This window comes from Octopus bimaculoides, chromosome 11 (genome assembly GCF_046866305.1).
Source record: "Octopus bimaculoides isolate indiv1 chromosome 11, ASM4686630v1, whole genome shotgun sequence".
Classification (NCBI taxonomy): domain Eukaryota; kingdom Metazoa; phylum Mollusca; class Cephalopoda; order Octopoda; family Octopodidae; genus Octopus; species Octopus bimaculoides.
In genome coordinates this window covers 17,023,530-17,040,628 of record NC_142938.1, presented here as the reverse complement: position 1 = coordinate 17,040,628, position 17,099 = coordinate 17,023,530, and the positions used below count along the sequence as shown (strand labels likewise).

The following is a 17,099-nucleotide window of genomic DNA, read 5'->3' as shown; positions in this document are numbered from 1 at the left end:
AAAGTTTCTTAGAAGAAGCTATGATGGAGGATTTTAATTAAAATATGAATACTAAACATGCAATCTTTGTCAAAGAATCAGATGTAGTTTCAGGTGGTTTACAATGAAGAGTTAACCAAATTATCATCATCACAACTAAGTTAGTGAGATATATCATCATCATCATCATCATTTAACGTCCGCTTTCCATGCTAGCATGGGTTGGACGATTTGACTGAGGACTGGTGAACCAGATGGCTACACCAGGCTCCAATCTGATTTGGCAGAGTTTCTACAGCTGGATGCCCTTCTTAACGCCAACCACTCCGATAGTGTAGTGGATGCTTTTACGTGCCACCGGCACGAAGGCCAGTCAGGCGGTACTGGCACACACACATATATATATATATACATACGCACACATGCATGCATACATATGCACACATACATACATGTATCTATCATCAGCCGTTTTCCATGCTGGAATGGATTAGGAAGGATGTAGTGCCTATGACTTTCATAGGCTCCAAGAGCCTGATGACTTCAACCTAATTTAACATTCCTCTTAAATAATTATAAGTTAACAATTGAAAGAGAAACAAGTGTCCAGGATGGGAGTTCCAGACGGGTGATATCCACAAGAGAGGAAGGATTGGCCATAACTGTTAGTGCCAGGCCCTGGGGAATGGACACACAAGGAAGAAAGATAACCCAGTCTAGAGTACCCAAGTGGTAGTCATACAAAAATCAGCCAGCTCCAAGCAGAAAAGACAGCACTTTTCTTCAGCCAGAAATGTGTGTAAGACACCATATCAATCAGTTAAGTAGCCTTTCTTTGGATGCAGTCTAGTAAATATTCTTAGAGTGCTAGTAGTTGTCGGGGAATAATGTGTTTTCTAGCCCTAAAGAGAAAAGCCTGTCTTTATAACATAATTTGAATGGTTACAAATAGTAGAAGGCTTACGAAAAAGGTAGCTAGACGGATTTTTGGCAAGTTGGGTTGACAGTCTGGTTTCATATTAAACTACTTTTATCACACCAGGAGAAATTGTTGATGAAATTACTTTTCTAAAGCCTTTCTTTTTGTTGTTGGTTAGCCCCAGGGTAGTCCTGAACCAGTAGGATTCTGATCAAAAACATTATAGCTATGAACATTCAATTTTTTATTCAAAAAATGTAGCATTTTTCAAGTAGAGTGTGAGTTGAAGATTTGACTGTTGTTTCTAGCAATCAAGAAACCACAGAGATACTCCATAATCGATTCAAGTGACAACACAGACAATCATTTATAAAAGTGCTAGTGAGGAGTATGAACAGCACACCATACTTGTATTAACTGTAAAAGACTAGAACGTCATTAAAACAGATCAACATTAAAAACGAAACTCAAAATAAACAAAAATCAACATGTAAACTGAATGCAGTTGGTGAAAGTAATTATAAACCGTTAGTGCCAGTGGTGCCAATGAATAGTAAGACATGCTGTATTATGATGTTTATATGAAGGGCAGGCAGTACATGCATAGAAATGAGTTTAGACTAAATTCCTAACGGCATATTGTTTCATGTCTTTTCTCCAGGTTCAGATCCTAGCAGTGTTAATCTTTCCTTTTGTTTTTCAGTGATTGTGTGGCAAGGAGTGGGACTGTTAAAACCAATAACTGCCATGATATGGTATCGACTGAATGATTATTCTTTCTCTTTCACAAATCTGTGGTCTAGTGTACCAATGTACAAAATTAAAATTAACCTGTATAAATATTATACAGCAAATTTTGAAATCAACCAAGTTGAATAAGCTTAGTCCTGGTCAAAATGAATTTTATAATAAAAAATGGTAAGTTGACAGAACCTTGACTAAAAATGTTCTGGGGCATTTTCTTATCTTTTACATCTGGGTATAAAATCTGATGGGGTCAACACTGCCTTCCATCATTCCAAGTTCAACTAAGTACCAGTAATATACTGAGAGTGTCACTGAACTATCTATAGTGGAAACTCAATGCTTTTGGCCAAAACGAGGAACCATTATCATTTTCTAATTAGAGGTGACCTCATTAGTACTGTGAGGTCACTTCTAATTAGAAAGGCACCCAGTACTCTTTGAATAGTTGTAAGTATTAAGAAGGGCATTCAACTATAGAAACCCTGTCAAAACTGAGATTGTGCGTACAGTGTAGTCCATTGACCTGTTGAACCATCTAACTCATGCTTCAGCATGGAAAGTAGACACAAAAGGATGATGAAGAAGAATTAGAAATAGTTTTGATGTTTCAAACCTAAGTCAGCTCTGATTGAACAGACCTATGACCAAAGATAGTCCAACCAAAGCTAATCTACCCAATAGTATTTCCAGGAAGACATTATCCAAATGTGTTCTTTTTAAAGGCTAAAGAATATAATTTGTCTGCCATTTCTAAAAGATCAAGCATCCACATTGTGATCTCCCTCATTATGTTGAACAACAGAATTGGCAGAATGTTGGATTATATTCCTTGCTGTATTTTTGCCACTGAACAGTGACCATGCTAGAGCATCAAATTAATCTGTATTTATCAGTTTAATCTATATTTATCAAGTCTAATTCATGTTTTTCACGCAATACTAGTAAACAAAGAAGCCATGCACATTTTGTGTGTGTGTTGGACCTCTGCTGTTTTCATCTACCAGCTTCTGCTCACATGGTAGTGGTCAACCTGACACCGAAGAAGAAAATGTCCAAAGTACTATGCACTTGAATTGAACCTAGATCCAAACTTCTTAAATCACATGGCCGTACCTGAAGTTATATTCTCAAACTTAACCCTTCCTTTACTGATCCATCTGAAACCACTCCAGTTTGTATGATGCAAATTCCATTTTAAAGTTATCTAAATTAAAAACCTTCCATCAAAATTTCACAATCTATCTTCCAAACACCAGTTTATGTTACTAATTTCTTCATTACCTTCAAATAAACTGAAACAAAGGCTGTAGATGACAACACATACAGGGTAACAAAAAGGTTAATGGTAAATAGACAGACAATGCATCTCATTAGAAATACAACAAAAGGAATACAAAAGAGCTACAGTGACCCAATTACACAGGACTTAAACTCTCAAACCTACCAGAGTAGAGGTACATTCATGCTGCACCTACATTTTATGATTAACTGAAATTGAACTAAGAGTTTTAGGTATTACTGTGGACAAAATGTGATACAGGTAATAAGATATGAAACACAGAATATTAGTTTAGTTCGTGATTTCCTACCATATGCATTTGTACTAACAGTTACTTTTATTCCTTATGCATTGTTTTGTAGTCAATGATGGTCAAGACAAACTGTGGGATCACAGCTAAAGAAATCACAGTATGCATCCCTACCACCACCATAGAAGCCCAGTGACCCCCTCCCGCTGAAAATAATACCACAGGAGTTATGTAATGCCAAGTTCAACGTTACCCCGCCTATTATTATAAGTGAGAACAAAGACTACACTGTAACAAAATTTTTATTTTTATTTTTTTCTTTGGTCAGCAAGTGTTATTTCCTCTTTGCTTCTATCTAGAAATCAAAGGAAACTACTATTTCCTTCAAAATTTGATTATTTTACAAATTAAAGCACAAAAATAAAAAAATTATTTACATAATGTTCAAGGTATATGCTGAGGCCCACAACCAGCTTAAAAACTACTTAAGACCTATTGTGAATCCCGGTTAAGTTATCAGCTGCTCAGAGTACATTTCCTAAACAATATTCCCTCTGGAGGACTTGGATTCTGTATTGAAAGGACTCGTTATTTTAGAGTACTGTCACTATGTACAGTTTTGAGCTGCTCTCAACCTGTGTTAACTATTTATAGTTTGGTAGAAGGGAACATTTTATAGCTGAGTTATACATGTACCACTCTACGGTTTTTCACCCAATCAAACTGAGCCATTACAAATGTCTTGGCCAACACTGTACACCAGACAATGAACAAGTTAATCAACAAGCAAGATATGAAATGAATAGTTAATCTATCAACTTATGTACTCTCCTTCTCAAGATTTATTAAAATAAGGGAAAATGAGACAATATGACATGCCTTTCTCAGTTGCATTAGCTTAGCCCAACCCCTCCAAGAGAAAAAAATTGTTCCAGTGTACCTCTAAATAACTAAAACCATCACAAGTTCTGTACATGAAAATTAACACACTGAAAGAGTCTTAAATTTTGCTATTATCCTAAATTATGCTTTTAAAAAAAATGAGCCAATGAGGATGTTTCTAATTATTTATCAACCAGCTTGAATTTCGCTAAACATCATTGAAACCACACCTTACTACATTAACAAAAATGGTTACTACATTAGGTAATGTCCTACATAAAAAAATAAAAAACTAGATGGTAATTGGGTGTGACCCATAGCTCTACAAAAACAACACAAGCTTAAGTTATACTGAACAGACTGAGCTTCCTTTTCAAGCTCATCGAAATGCATTGGCCTAATTGACATCTTGTAAATACTGTCCATATCTTTGACTATAAGGTACTGACACTTCTTTAACTATGTGTAATGGAATCATCTTGCCACAGACAATAATTGGTAATGCATGGTAAATGGTAACAATTTTCTATTAACTGAGAGATTAAGAGAAACAAAAATACATGCAGAAAGAATTTAGTAATAATATAGTGAGTAGACAACAAAAGTCTGTGCAAGAATAACGACGATAGTAAATGGTGATGACGGTAGAAATGACAGTGGCACTTGTAGACTGACAATGGATCAAGAATTGATTTCAATTCCTGAAATATTTTGTTAATGGTGAAACATCTAAACTGTCTTGCATAGATATTGAACTTCGGATCAGATATATCTGTATTTAATTGTGTCTCTGGGCAAGATATATATTCAATTTTGCGTGTCACAGTTCATCTATCCATCACCAATCAGCAATAATTTGCAATAATTTAAGGTAGTTTACCTTAAAATGTTGCCCTAGTATGCAATCTGAGAAGCAGTGAGTCTCTTTAGCTTATTGAATATTTTAAGAACTGAAGTTCACAACCAGTTTGAGTGATTTACAATGGTGGGAGAAAATTTTCTTGCATTTTTTTAAAGAAATATTTGCTATAAGGTTTGCTATAGGAAGAAAAGTAAAGTATTTTGAGATAGACAGGGAGATAAAGGAGGGGAAGAAGAGAGGAGGAGGAGGAAGGTGATAAACACAGAGAGAGAAAGGGAGAAAAGAGACAGAAGCAAAGAGAGGGAAGGAGGAAAGCAACAAGGCAAAGAGAGAAGTAAAGACAGAAACAGGGTGAAGAGACAGAAGAAAAGAAAGAGAATGAGGGAAGAGAAGATAAAAAGAGAGAGAGAGAAAGACAACTGTATTAGAAATTACGAGACAAACAATGTTAAGATGCATTATTACTTTCTATAATTAATGTAATTTACTTTTTTTATCTTTAAATACTTCCTCTGCTTTGTTTGTCACTTGCTTCCAGACAGTTATGTACAAATGGCAAAAAGTTAGTATGAAAAGCATGCAAAATTTGAAATCTCTACAGAAGAATGTTACATTGAAAAACAGAACGAAACTAGAGTACACAATCTAGAGTTTACTTTCAATCCCTTTGTGCTATGTTTCATTAGAAAACTTTCAAAGTTCAATGTTTATTAAGTTACCAATGATATTATCATGAATATTTTTTAAGCATAACTGGCAATCAGTTTATCTTGAATTATGACCAAATAAACAATTACTTGTTCTGTGTGTGTGTAAAAGGAGAAAGAATCTCAAAAGAGTGTTTTACATACTAAATATACATAGATGTGATAGGGTCTCTCAAATGTGATGCAATATGGAGAGTTGAGAAGAAAAAAAACCTTAAAAACCCCCCAATTAACTGAGATTATCTATATGATCAATAAACAAAAGTTTCCTCTATAGGTGTTTTATCATCATCATCATCATCGTTTAACGTCCGCTTTCCATGCTAGCATGGGTTGGACGATTTGACTGAGGACTGGTGAACCAGATGGCTACACCAGGCTCCAATCTGATTTAGCAGAGTTTCTACAGCTGGATGCCCTAAATATCTAAAAATATCTAAATATCTAAAAATCAAGGGATAGTGCTCCAGCTCTCTCCCATGAGTTTGAAATTATGAGAATATATTAGAAAATTATTAGAAAAAGGTAATGCAGACAGAATAGGTCTAATCATAAAAGCCAGCTGGTGAAAGCAATGGACATATTTCAGTTTTATCAGACCTCCTTAGCAGAGTAAGGTATTTTTCAGAGTACTCAATGAAAAATAATATTTATAGCTATGTCAACGATATCTATATGAAAGAAATACAAAATGGAATGAAGGAATATGAAATGTGTTGGATTACACCTCTTCAAACAGTAATGAATAACAGTGAATTTTACTGATATTTATATATATAGATGAGTGTTGAATAAAATGCCTCATGATATTAGTAACAAAAGGGTTGTAGATTGTGAGGGAAATTTGGCAGTTATATTTACTGGACAGAACAAGAATGTAGTAAGTTCCTTTTAATTCATATTTTATCTTTTTTTTATTAAAATTTAATTAATTGATTTATTTTATTTATTTTCAAAAGAGAGGCAATGCTTAAATATATCAGGAGGTCCTGCAGCAAGTAAAATGGTAAGCCAATTCAGGATAAAATCGCATTGCTTTCATCAAATTGGATTTCTGGATTGAAACTCTAGCTTCTGTTCTCTTGTCTACAGTCAACATGCTTCCACCACAAAACAGAAAAAGAAACAAAAAGTGCATTATAATAATTATATATGTATAGCATGCAAAATGAAATAAAGGAAAAAAAATAAAAACAGAGAGAGAAAAAGATATTTAGCCTGACAGACTGAAACACTGCTGACCAAAAGATATATGTATAAATATGTACATGTGTATGCACATGCATATATGCATACATATTTATATATATATATATATATATATATATATATATATATATGTGCATGGAATTCAAATATGATGAAAAGAAATGGAAAAGTAAACAATTACATGATAAAAGAATCAAAGAGTTTGGAGACAGAACTGAAAATATGACAATGACTCAAATGGAACAAATTAAGAGACTTAAAAAGACACCCTGGTAAAAGGAGAAAAAAAGAGAGAAATAATAATAATGAGAATGATAATAATAATAATAATAGCAATAGTAGTAATAAAAATGATCACGGAAATTCTCATGCGTCAGATGTAACTACTTATCCATACCTTTCACTGCGATAACCAACTAGACGTACTGGACAATCCAACACGATAGGAACTCTGTTAAGGAAGGAAGAAAATCTAGAGAACGCTTTTCGCAGAATTTTCTGTTGAAAACTTTTAAAATTTTGGCTGAATTAACAGGAGAAGGGAAAAAAATGGAAGGAGGAAAAACAAAAACAGCAAAAGCACACAAACAAGATTTTTCATTTCAATAGTTCCTTGCTTCCCAAAAATGACCAACACACTTTAAAGAGAAAGCACATTTTGGAACAGGCTTAAAAATTTCCTTATTCATTAAATTTTTGGACAGCAACCCTAATAAAATGCAAGGATTCCTCTGTAAGTACAAAGACACATGATTGTAAAACATGCTTATCCTAACAAATTTCATGGATAATTTTTTTAATTTACTAAATGATAAAACAGATGATAGAGAGAAAATGGTGTGTGCAAGTAGAAAACTTTAGAGAGATTGCAAGGAAGCAAGCAAGTGGGAGAAAGATAGAAAAATATGTGCAACTGAGAAAGAGAAGTGTTGTATACAATTGAGTGAATGTAAAAATATATGTACAAATGAATGTGCAAGGAAAGTGTAGTGTAACAAAATGCATATGTACAGGTGAGAAAGATAGTGCAAGGAGATGTGGTGGGCATATGCAATATTGACAAGCAGGTGAACAACATGGGACGGAGGGCATGAGAGGCAAAGCAGGTGGGTGCAAGAGGTGAAGTGGGTGGGCACAAGAGGGCAAGCAAGCTAGGGTGAGAGTGTGTGAGATAAAAGAATATATTGAAATGATCAAGATATTTATTCCCCAACCCCACCCCACCAACCTTCATAACCGAATAGGAAAGGAATTCAAATAAGGAAAATTGTTACTGAAGTGATTGCTCTATCTCCCTATCCTAGTTCCTTATGGGTATAACAAAGAGGCAAACATTTGCAGAAATATCCATATTCATGCCTTTGTGTAAACACGCACACATGAAATATATACAATCTTTCTATACAAATAATTCTCAAGTATAAAAATGTTTCCACACACACAATTTCCAATATTTTTCTTAGATGTTTAATAACTATTATGAAATTACAACTGCATACAAGATGTCAAAAATTATAACTGAATCAAACAAAATACAGTGTTTTCTTTTCTGTTGATCACATGACAGATCAGCTGCTGCTCTTTTTATTCTCATCACATGATAGATACACTGCATCACTTGCTAAATAGCTATCAAAACATTGTCCTTTCTCTTTCAAACCATATATATATTCTCTCTCTCAGCAACAGCATTTAGTCCTTTTCTGCCTATCAGTGGAATTCCTTTTTCTCAGCAAAATGTATCCTTCCTTTCAGCCATGATTACCCAGCAAAGTATTTCTTTCCATCTTCCTGTCACACTCGGTCACTTTTATGACAGATTTGTTGTCAAGCAGTGGAGACCTCCAGTGTTCTTCGACCTCAGACTACATCCCTGCTCACTGCTAATGAAACAGATGGCTATCTGCAAGTGCAAGCCCTTTGAGTCGAAATGTCTGTTCAAGTGCATCTCTCTTGCCATCCCTCAGGGCAACGCCTTTTCCATTTTGCCTGCCATGACCATGAGATGGATCTGCAAGTCTTTTTAGTTGTATCTTTTAAGAAAACAGATAAACTATTTATGGTGAGATAGCTTCCCTCTCTAGTAGCAGACAATGAAGTTTCCACATGCAAAGAATCCAAGGAACCCTGTTAAACTAGTAATACATGTATACACCTACAAACTATGTCGTTTTTATTTTATATTGTAACGACATTATAATCAACCAAATAAATGGCCATCTTTAAGAAATATTGTTCTTCATCCATTCTTTTCTCTGATGTGTCATCATCATTCAGTCTTGTCACTTTCAACTTCTCATCCAAATAATACCATTACATATTCAATCCAATATTATCTAAGAGAAACTTTCTTAAATAAAATGAATTTCTTTACATGTGAACAATATTTACAAATTTACAGTACAAAGTATTACAGTAAACCCAAGTAACTATTTTAGTAATGAATAGGAAATGGGCTCCACATAGGTTATTTGTAAACCTTATCCTGCCTTCAGAGGTGTGTTGCGGACCCCAGTGGACCACAATTGTAGGTCTTCCACTGGTCAATATTAATCATGATGCAGCCTACTTATGTGCTTAGGTAAAATTTTTGTGGAAGACCAGTAGTTGCTCATGTATACAAGTCTACATGTCTCCCCTGTCTGTGCTACTGATATTTACCCATGAGAAAGACCACCAACTTGGACTGCTATAGCTTTGCACCAATATTGTCAAGAGTATTGCGGGAACAGTTACTGCAAGGAATTTCACCAAACACTAACAGTGGTGTCAATCCACTAGCCTAGGTTGTACTTCGTTAAAAGAAAATTTTTTTTTTTAATCAACTGTGAAAGGATGAAAGACAAAGTTGATCCTGATGGGATTGAACTCAGAAATAAAGAGAAACAGAACCATGTGGTTGAGAGGAAAACGTCTTACTACACAGCAGCACTCACAACTACAACTAAATATTGGTTAGAAATGCAGCTAAACTTCATTTACCTACACACTCCAACTCAATTATACAATTATAAATCACCCAAACCATATCTCAGTATTACAACTCCTGGGATATCTTGGTCCCCTATGCTGGACAGTTATTCTCCAGGGGTCTCTTTCCACAGCAGCAGTCCCACCACAGTCCTTTTAATGCCCTGCAGTATTTAGATGTGTCCCTTTGTGTTCTGAGAGCTCAGCCAACTGGGACTGGAGTATTGTAAAATAACAGATTACAAATTTCATCAATATTATTATTTCATATTAAGTTGTAAAACCTTGAGTTCTCTTAGCAGCCAGAGCTTCATACATTAAAGTCTGTGTAGGATCTTCATAAACAAGCAAAGAGGCCTCTAGGTGCCCACCTCTGACTTGCTAGAAATAGCAGTTAAATTTTCTCTAAATTACACCCTCTTACCTTAAGAAAACGTTTATAAAGATGGACCTGCTTAATCAGGACTGATCAGGAGGTTGAACAACAACAAATATGCCATAGAACATAGTGGGGGTACAATGATAGAACCTTTAAATACACTGGCACTAAAGACATGAAAAGAAAAGTATATGCACAAAACCATTAAAAGAGAAAAGGGGAGAGGGGTAAAAAAAAAAAAAAAGGAGCATTGAAAAACTTTTTTCTCAAATGAAAGACCTGCATTCATAACTTAACCGAACTTGTGAACTTCACTTTAAAACAGGCTTAGTGCTTAACTTAGTGACAATTTGAACCAAGAACCAAATGATGTCTAACTAGTGTACAAAAATAAATAAGAGCACCCAGTAATGTTACACTTTACTACTGAACAAAATTCTTGCTACCGTTTATGAAAACCCCCTTTTCTTTAATTGTACATAAGTATCGGCAATGTAAACAAACAGACAGGGGAATTTGAAACAGTGAAGACCAGAGCAAATATAGCAACCAGATAGATCTACCTAGGAAGTCAAACAGATGTTCTTTATAGATGAACAAGTCTTAACATTATACATTCACATGTGAGTGCATATGTCTATGCATGTACAAGCACAACTATGTATATGTAAATATATATATATGTACGCATACATCATATCTATACATATGCAAATATATATAAGTATGCATGTATATATGCAGGATTGTATGTGTGTCAGCAGCTTGGAACATCCACATAAGTGTGTGCCTTTAAAATAAACAGTTCTTTCAGATATATTGAAGATGGTTTTATGCTGAAGAGTGAGTTGTGCGTCTATAAGGATAGATGAACAACTGGGAGAAACCATATCAAATAGTTGTATAAAGACAGAATCATAAGAGATTGAAAAGACACACAATGTGTTGATCAATCACAGACATGCATGCATGCATTGGTCAAAACAAGCATACACGTGCAATGGACCAAAGATGCATGTGCACATGTGCAATGGACCAAAGACAACATGCATGCACGCAATGGACCAAAGACACATGCACACACATGCAATGGACCAAAGACATGCGCACATGTGCAATGAACCAAGGATATGCACGCACATGCAATGGACCAAGGATATGCATGCACGTGCAATGGACCAAAGACGTGTGCATGTGCAATGGACCGAAGGCGTGCATGCACACACAATGGACCAAAGACAAGCGTGCACACGCAACGGACATGCATGCGCACGCTGCATGTGCAACGGACCAAGACACGCACATACAATGGACCAAAGACACACACACACAACGGACCAAAGGCACACACACACAATGGAGCAAAGACACGCACACACAATGGACCAAAGACACACGTGCAACAGACCCTAGACACACACACACACATGCAATGAACTAAATACATGCACATGCAATGGACCAAAGACACGCACACATGCAATGGGCAAAAGACACACACACACACGCAATAGGCAAAAGACACGCACACACGCAATGGATAAAAGACACGCACACACGCAATGGATAAAAGACACGCACACACGCAATGGATAAAAGACACGCACACACGCAATGGATAAAAGACACGCACACACGCAATGGATAAAAGACACGCACACACGCAATGGATAAAAGACACGCACACACGCAATGGATAAAAGACACGCACACACGCAATGGATAAAAGACACGCACACATGCAATGGGCAAAAGATACACACATGCAATGGGCAAAAGACACACAAACATGCAATGGACAAAAGACACACACACATGCAATGGGCAAAAGACACACACACATGCAATGGACAAAAGATACACACACATGCAATGGACAAAAAGGAACCCATGTGTACATATATCGGCAATGCTGAGAGGGAAAAAATACACTTGATGCTGTTAAAAAATTGAAGTTACAATAAGGATGCTGCAAACTACTTCGAGAATGATGGACCCCTGGTTCTGATCAGAGCTTGTGCCTAGGGGAAAAGTTGATAGGGCTTGTGGGAATGTAATACTGCCTTGTGGTTGAGTCCAAGAAGAAGGCTAGGTGAGTACATCCTGGGAGAGAAAAATGTGGTGGTCAGTTTTAACCCTTTCATTTCTGAATTTATTTTGAGATGCTCTGTTTCTCTCAATTAATTTTAAATATAACAAAGAATTTAGTAAAATAACTCAGTTATCATTAAGCTAGTGTTAGGAACGTAAACTGTGACTAAGATTTGGAAGATTTTAATTCAAAACTTATGAAAATAAGACATTTATAATACAGAGCCAGAAGTGGTTTCAGCCAGGTTGGTATCAAAAGGGTTAAGGTGCTTTCTGACAGTCTGGGTTTCCAGCAGCTTCATAGGGCTAAGAGGAAGTACCAGTCATTTCGGATCACCTTTGCCACAGTGATATGAGAAACAAGTACCTATGACACCACTACATTTGGTAGATATCTCCTGTTGCAACACGGATCATGAATCTTAGATGGTTGATCATGGCAGATGGGGTCTTGTGCACATCTTTGACAATGAAATGGGAAATAGTTGTTTTATAACTAAAGATTGCACATGGTAATACTTGCAGTTCTTCAGTTAGTCATGTGACTGCATAATCCATTACTACTGATCTTTAAGTACAATCATCAAAAGATCCATAATCAAAGAAAACAAAGTGTCTTCATTGACTGATGGACAAGTGAATAGATGGACTTACTAGTGGGAGCATACATATACATGTAGATGTGTCTAGCTGGAGTAAATCCAGGATAGAAAACAAAGAAAGTCTGGGTGAGAGACAAGCATCATATCCAACCCCACAAAAAAACTGTTCCTCTTCTGAGTATATATCTGCCTCTAACCACTTTCCTTTAAGCAAATGTGCAGTAAACAGTTGTCACCAGCTTGATTTTTCATGACCACAATTATCCATCAATGGGTCATCAAGCAATTATTGACTTCAGAGTTTGGGTATGGTGATCTTTTTTGCCATTGAGGTACAAGGGAAATTTGAACCTGGGTAAGCAGATTCAGTTCAATGGAACTCTAATTAATGAACATTTAAAAAATTTTTTTTTGTTTTTATCAATTTACAAACCATATCCTAATGTATCTTTATCATTCAACATGGTTGCATGTCTGTAACTACATTTCAATCACAAAGTTTTGAGTTCCAACTCATTCAGTGTCATCTTTGGCAAATACCTTCTACAAGAGCCATGGGTTAGTCTGAGTCTTGTGAATGAAATGAAGTAGATTGGGAACTCATGTGGAAACCTGCTGGACCATATCTATAACTTTAAAAGATCCAGTCTTGTTGCAGTCTCATGCTGATTCTGCTAGAAGATTACATTAAGAGTACAAATATCTGAAATAACCAGCCATTTACATTTTAATACAATGAATAAGGCAATTAAGTTTATCAATAACTAAAATAATTTTTGTTGAAACCAAAGGAAAGTATATTTGTTGTAGCTCCAGATGTTATGGTTTCTGTTACCATCAGAAGGAAAAGGAATAAAGATATTAAAAGAAAACATAGATGAAGGAGAAAATTAATAAGCATCAGAGTTAAGGCTGACTATGGAATGGTGTGTGCTACATAGTAGTAAGGCTGAACACAACTCTAGAATTACAGCCCGTCTATGAGAACCCTTATTTAAGCCTGAAAAAGTAGGATTACAGTAACTAGTCGCTGTGCAGCACCAGTCCTGACCAAGTAGACCTTTGATGAAAGGCACTGTAGTCGTGCAACAGTGTATCTAAGATTACACAATCTAATGTCCTTTTTTTTGATGTGGGGAATCATAGGGTGTGCTCTGAATATTTGATTGCTAGGGAAGAGAACTCATTATTAGCTCAATAGTTAGCATGGCAATCTAACCAGGCTTGATGAGATGCCATACACATTAAAGGGTTGGATACTACTCCTGCTCTTCTGCAGCATGGTTGTAGTATTCAACAACCTCTATAGCTGAGATCACTCTGCTGACAAAGTGATACAAGCAGTTTCAGCTCAGACAGTCTTTATGATTAACTGTGCTGCAGTAGTTGTTGTTTCCATAGATACACTCCACTGACAACACTTTTCTACACAGCATTTATCATTCATTCACACCGCATGTCCATACAAACCACATCCAACTGACCACAACATTTCACTCCAGACTCAGCAAAATTTTTCATATTCAATACTTAAGTCTCACTGCTATGCAGCATCACAAATTAAAGATATTTAGTCCAATGTTCCAGTACTGTATTATTGATCAGTGAGGGTCTCATTAGCTCGAAGTGCTAAATTGAAATTTGTTGCCTTTATGTTGAGAACAAGGAAGAGAAACTGAAGAGAAGTGAGGGTAATGTAAGACAGACTGTGGCTAGTTTGGATGAAGGAAAAAAAGGACATAAGAATAGTTTTATGATTGACTGATACCTTACAGGAAGGAAGATGTTCGTTTCCTAGCTAAGTTCATTAGAACAAGAGGTAGATATATATGGTGTGTGTGCATATGTGTTTATGCATGCATGTGCAAGTATGTGAGCAACATACCTTCCTCTTATAAGAGTTTAGAGGGTCAAGAACTGATAATTTCGAGGGTGTGAGTGTAAGAGTAACAAAAAGCAAGCAAGTATTCGGCAAAAAGACTGATACAGGTTTACCGACAGCTATCAATGACTGCTGTGCCAACTTGGGCAGGTCGCCAAGTTTTATAAAGTTGTTTCAATCCACAAATTTTGCAGGTTAAGAAGTCAAAGGGATGCCAGACTACCGGTCAGAAAAAAAATAAATCAGCAGTTTATATCCTGTTGCTGGTGCGATGTATCTATGGCAAAGAGACCCAACTTCCAATAGATCAATGTACCTTGCTGTAAATAGGACTATTAGTAAAATGTATGAATACACACAAATACACAGAGTTGCTACAAATATCTTAGTTAATTGTGGCAACTTTATGAACTCCAGTTGTGTATTGTTCATGCGTGAGTGAGATGTAAAACTGATATGTAATTCTATCTTAATACTTTTGAAGGACATTAGGTTCGATGTCTTCATTAGAGAACTTTTTCAAGGACTAGATTCATGGAATCAATGTTGGTTCATTATAAATAGAATATTAACCCTTTAGCATTTTGATTACTCTGTCAAATGTATAGCTTATTCATTCACATTGTTTTGAATTGATCATGCATTATCTCATAGCTTCAAGATTTCAACAATGTGATTGTTTAGTTTTAGAAGGACATTGCTGAGTAGGTGTGTAAAACAGGGTCTGGCCAATTTCAGCAAAAAACAAGCAGAATATTTAGGCCAGATATGGTTGGTTTAAATAATAAAGGGTTAAAAAAGAATGAAGGCAATGACAATGCCATGGTGCATTATTAGAAGTAACAGAAGTGGGTTGTTAATGTACAGATGAGAGATGTAGAAGACCTAACCAGTGTTCAGGGGTAAACAAGAAACTGCTTGGATATAGGTTAAAGTCCAGTCAGAGAGCAAGTTGCAAAAAAACAAAATAGCAAACACACACATACCTTTACTAATTGGTCTTACTAGCTTATTGTTCATTTGTACCTTTATGGTACCACGGAGATGGGGGAGGGAAGCAATGCAAAACTGGTTGGTTGTTGCTTAGAGAGAAAGGCAAATCTTCACTGTGAAAACCAAGGACTGGGTGACCCAGTTAAGCACATAACTAGTGTCACTAGTGTTGGCTTATAAATAGGAACATAAGATGTCCTACAGGTTGGGGACAACAATGCCGAACAATGAGTGAGCCTGAATGAACAGTTGTTTAACCCAAGCCAGTCCTGATTGAACAAACCAAAGATCAAAAGCATTCCAGTATGACTATTCTGCCTTAAGACAGTGTATTTAGGATTACACAATCCATCCAATGTACATTCCTTTTATAAGATAGTAGGGTGCAATGGAGTTTGGGCTTCTTTTTCTAATACTTCATGTTACTATACTGAGGCTCCCTCACTGCCTCAAATCAGCATTTCGACTTTCTAAAAACAACCCAAATCACCCTTAAATTAGACGTTACCAACTTTAAAAAAAGGATACACTGGATCGTGTAATCCAACACACACTATATCTGGAATGCTTTTCGTCATAGACCTGTTGCTGGTTCAGGACTGCTCCAAGATCTAAACATCTTTCTCAAGAGATTTGTGCTCCTAATCTGGTGATATTACCAAATCAGGCAATCACTAAGCCATTAATGAATATGACATGCAAAGGTATAAAACTACTTTTCCCTTTGCAGATATTTTTTCTCCAGAGAAACTAAAAGAATTTTTTTTTTCTTTCCAAACTGCCCATGTCTCAAGGGCATCTAAATGTTCTAAATTAACATTTAGACCCCAAACATCATCATCATTTAATGTCCGCTTTCCATGCTGGTATGGGCTGGACAATTGTGAGGAGCTGGCTAGGCAGAAGACTGCACCTTGCTTCGCTGTATGTTTTGGCATAGTTTTCATGGCTGGATGCAATTCCTAACACCAACTACTTCATAGAGTGGATTGAGTGTTTTTTACATGGCACCTGTGCAGGTGAGGTCAGTTTTGGCATGGTATTTTACAGTTAGATGTCCTTCTAAATGCCAACCACTTTATACTTAAAAAGCAAGTACTAGGGGTCAATTTGTTTGACTAAACCCTTGAAAGTGGTGCCACTCACTGCATGGCTACAGTCCAATGAATGAAACAAGTAAAAAGATTTTTTTTTTTTTCTTTGGATGCTAATAAACCTATAATATATGCTCCTCTGCTACCCAAAAGTCAAAAAGGACCCTACCAACATACTCATCCTGGACAAAATCCCTCAACTATTTTTGCATCACATTCATTTAAGTTCTGAGTTTTAACTCCCATCAAAGTCA

The 17,099-nt window shown here is 36.1% G+C and overlaps 2 protein-coding genes across 4 annotated transcripts in view; both read right to left on the bottom strand.

The window, feature by feature from the left end:
- The window catches only part of LOC106880928 (protein pellino), a 120,631-nt gene that overhangs the window by 61,312 nt on the left and 42,220 nt on the right, over positions 1-17,099 (bottom strand). The window lies entirely within an intron of this gene.
- LOC149133195 (uncharacterized) overlaps positions 1,132-17,099 on the bottom strand; it is a 59,700-nt gene continuing 43,732 nt past the window's right edge. The window contains exons 3-4 of one of the 3 annotated variants that reach the window (XM_089359554.1): positions 7,232-7,285; positions 1,132-6,725 (exon numbers count right to left, since the gene is read on the bottom strand). In XM_089359554.1, coding sequence (XP_089215680.1) covers positions 6,605-6,725; positions 7,232-7,285 — 175 coding nt within the window. In that variant the 3' untranslated portion in view covers positions 1,132-6,604. The remainder of the gene's footprint in view (positions 6,726-7,231; positions 7,286-17,099) is intronic. The other 2 variants (XM_089359555.1, XR_016243601.1) reach the window with 2 other exon arrangements.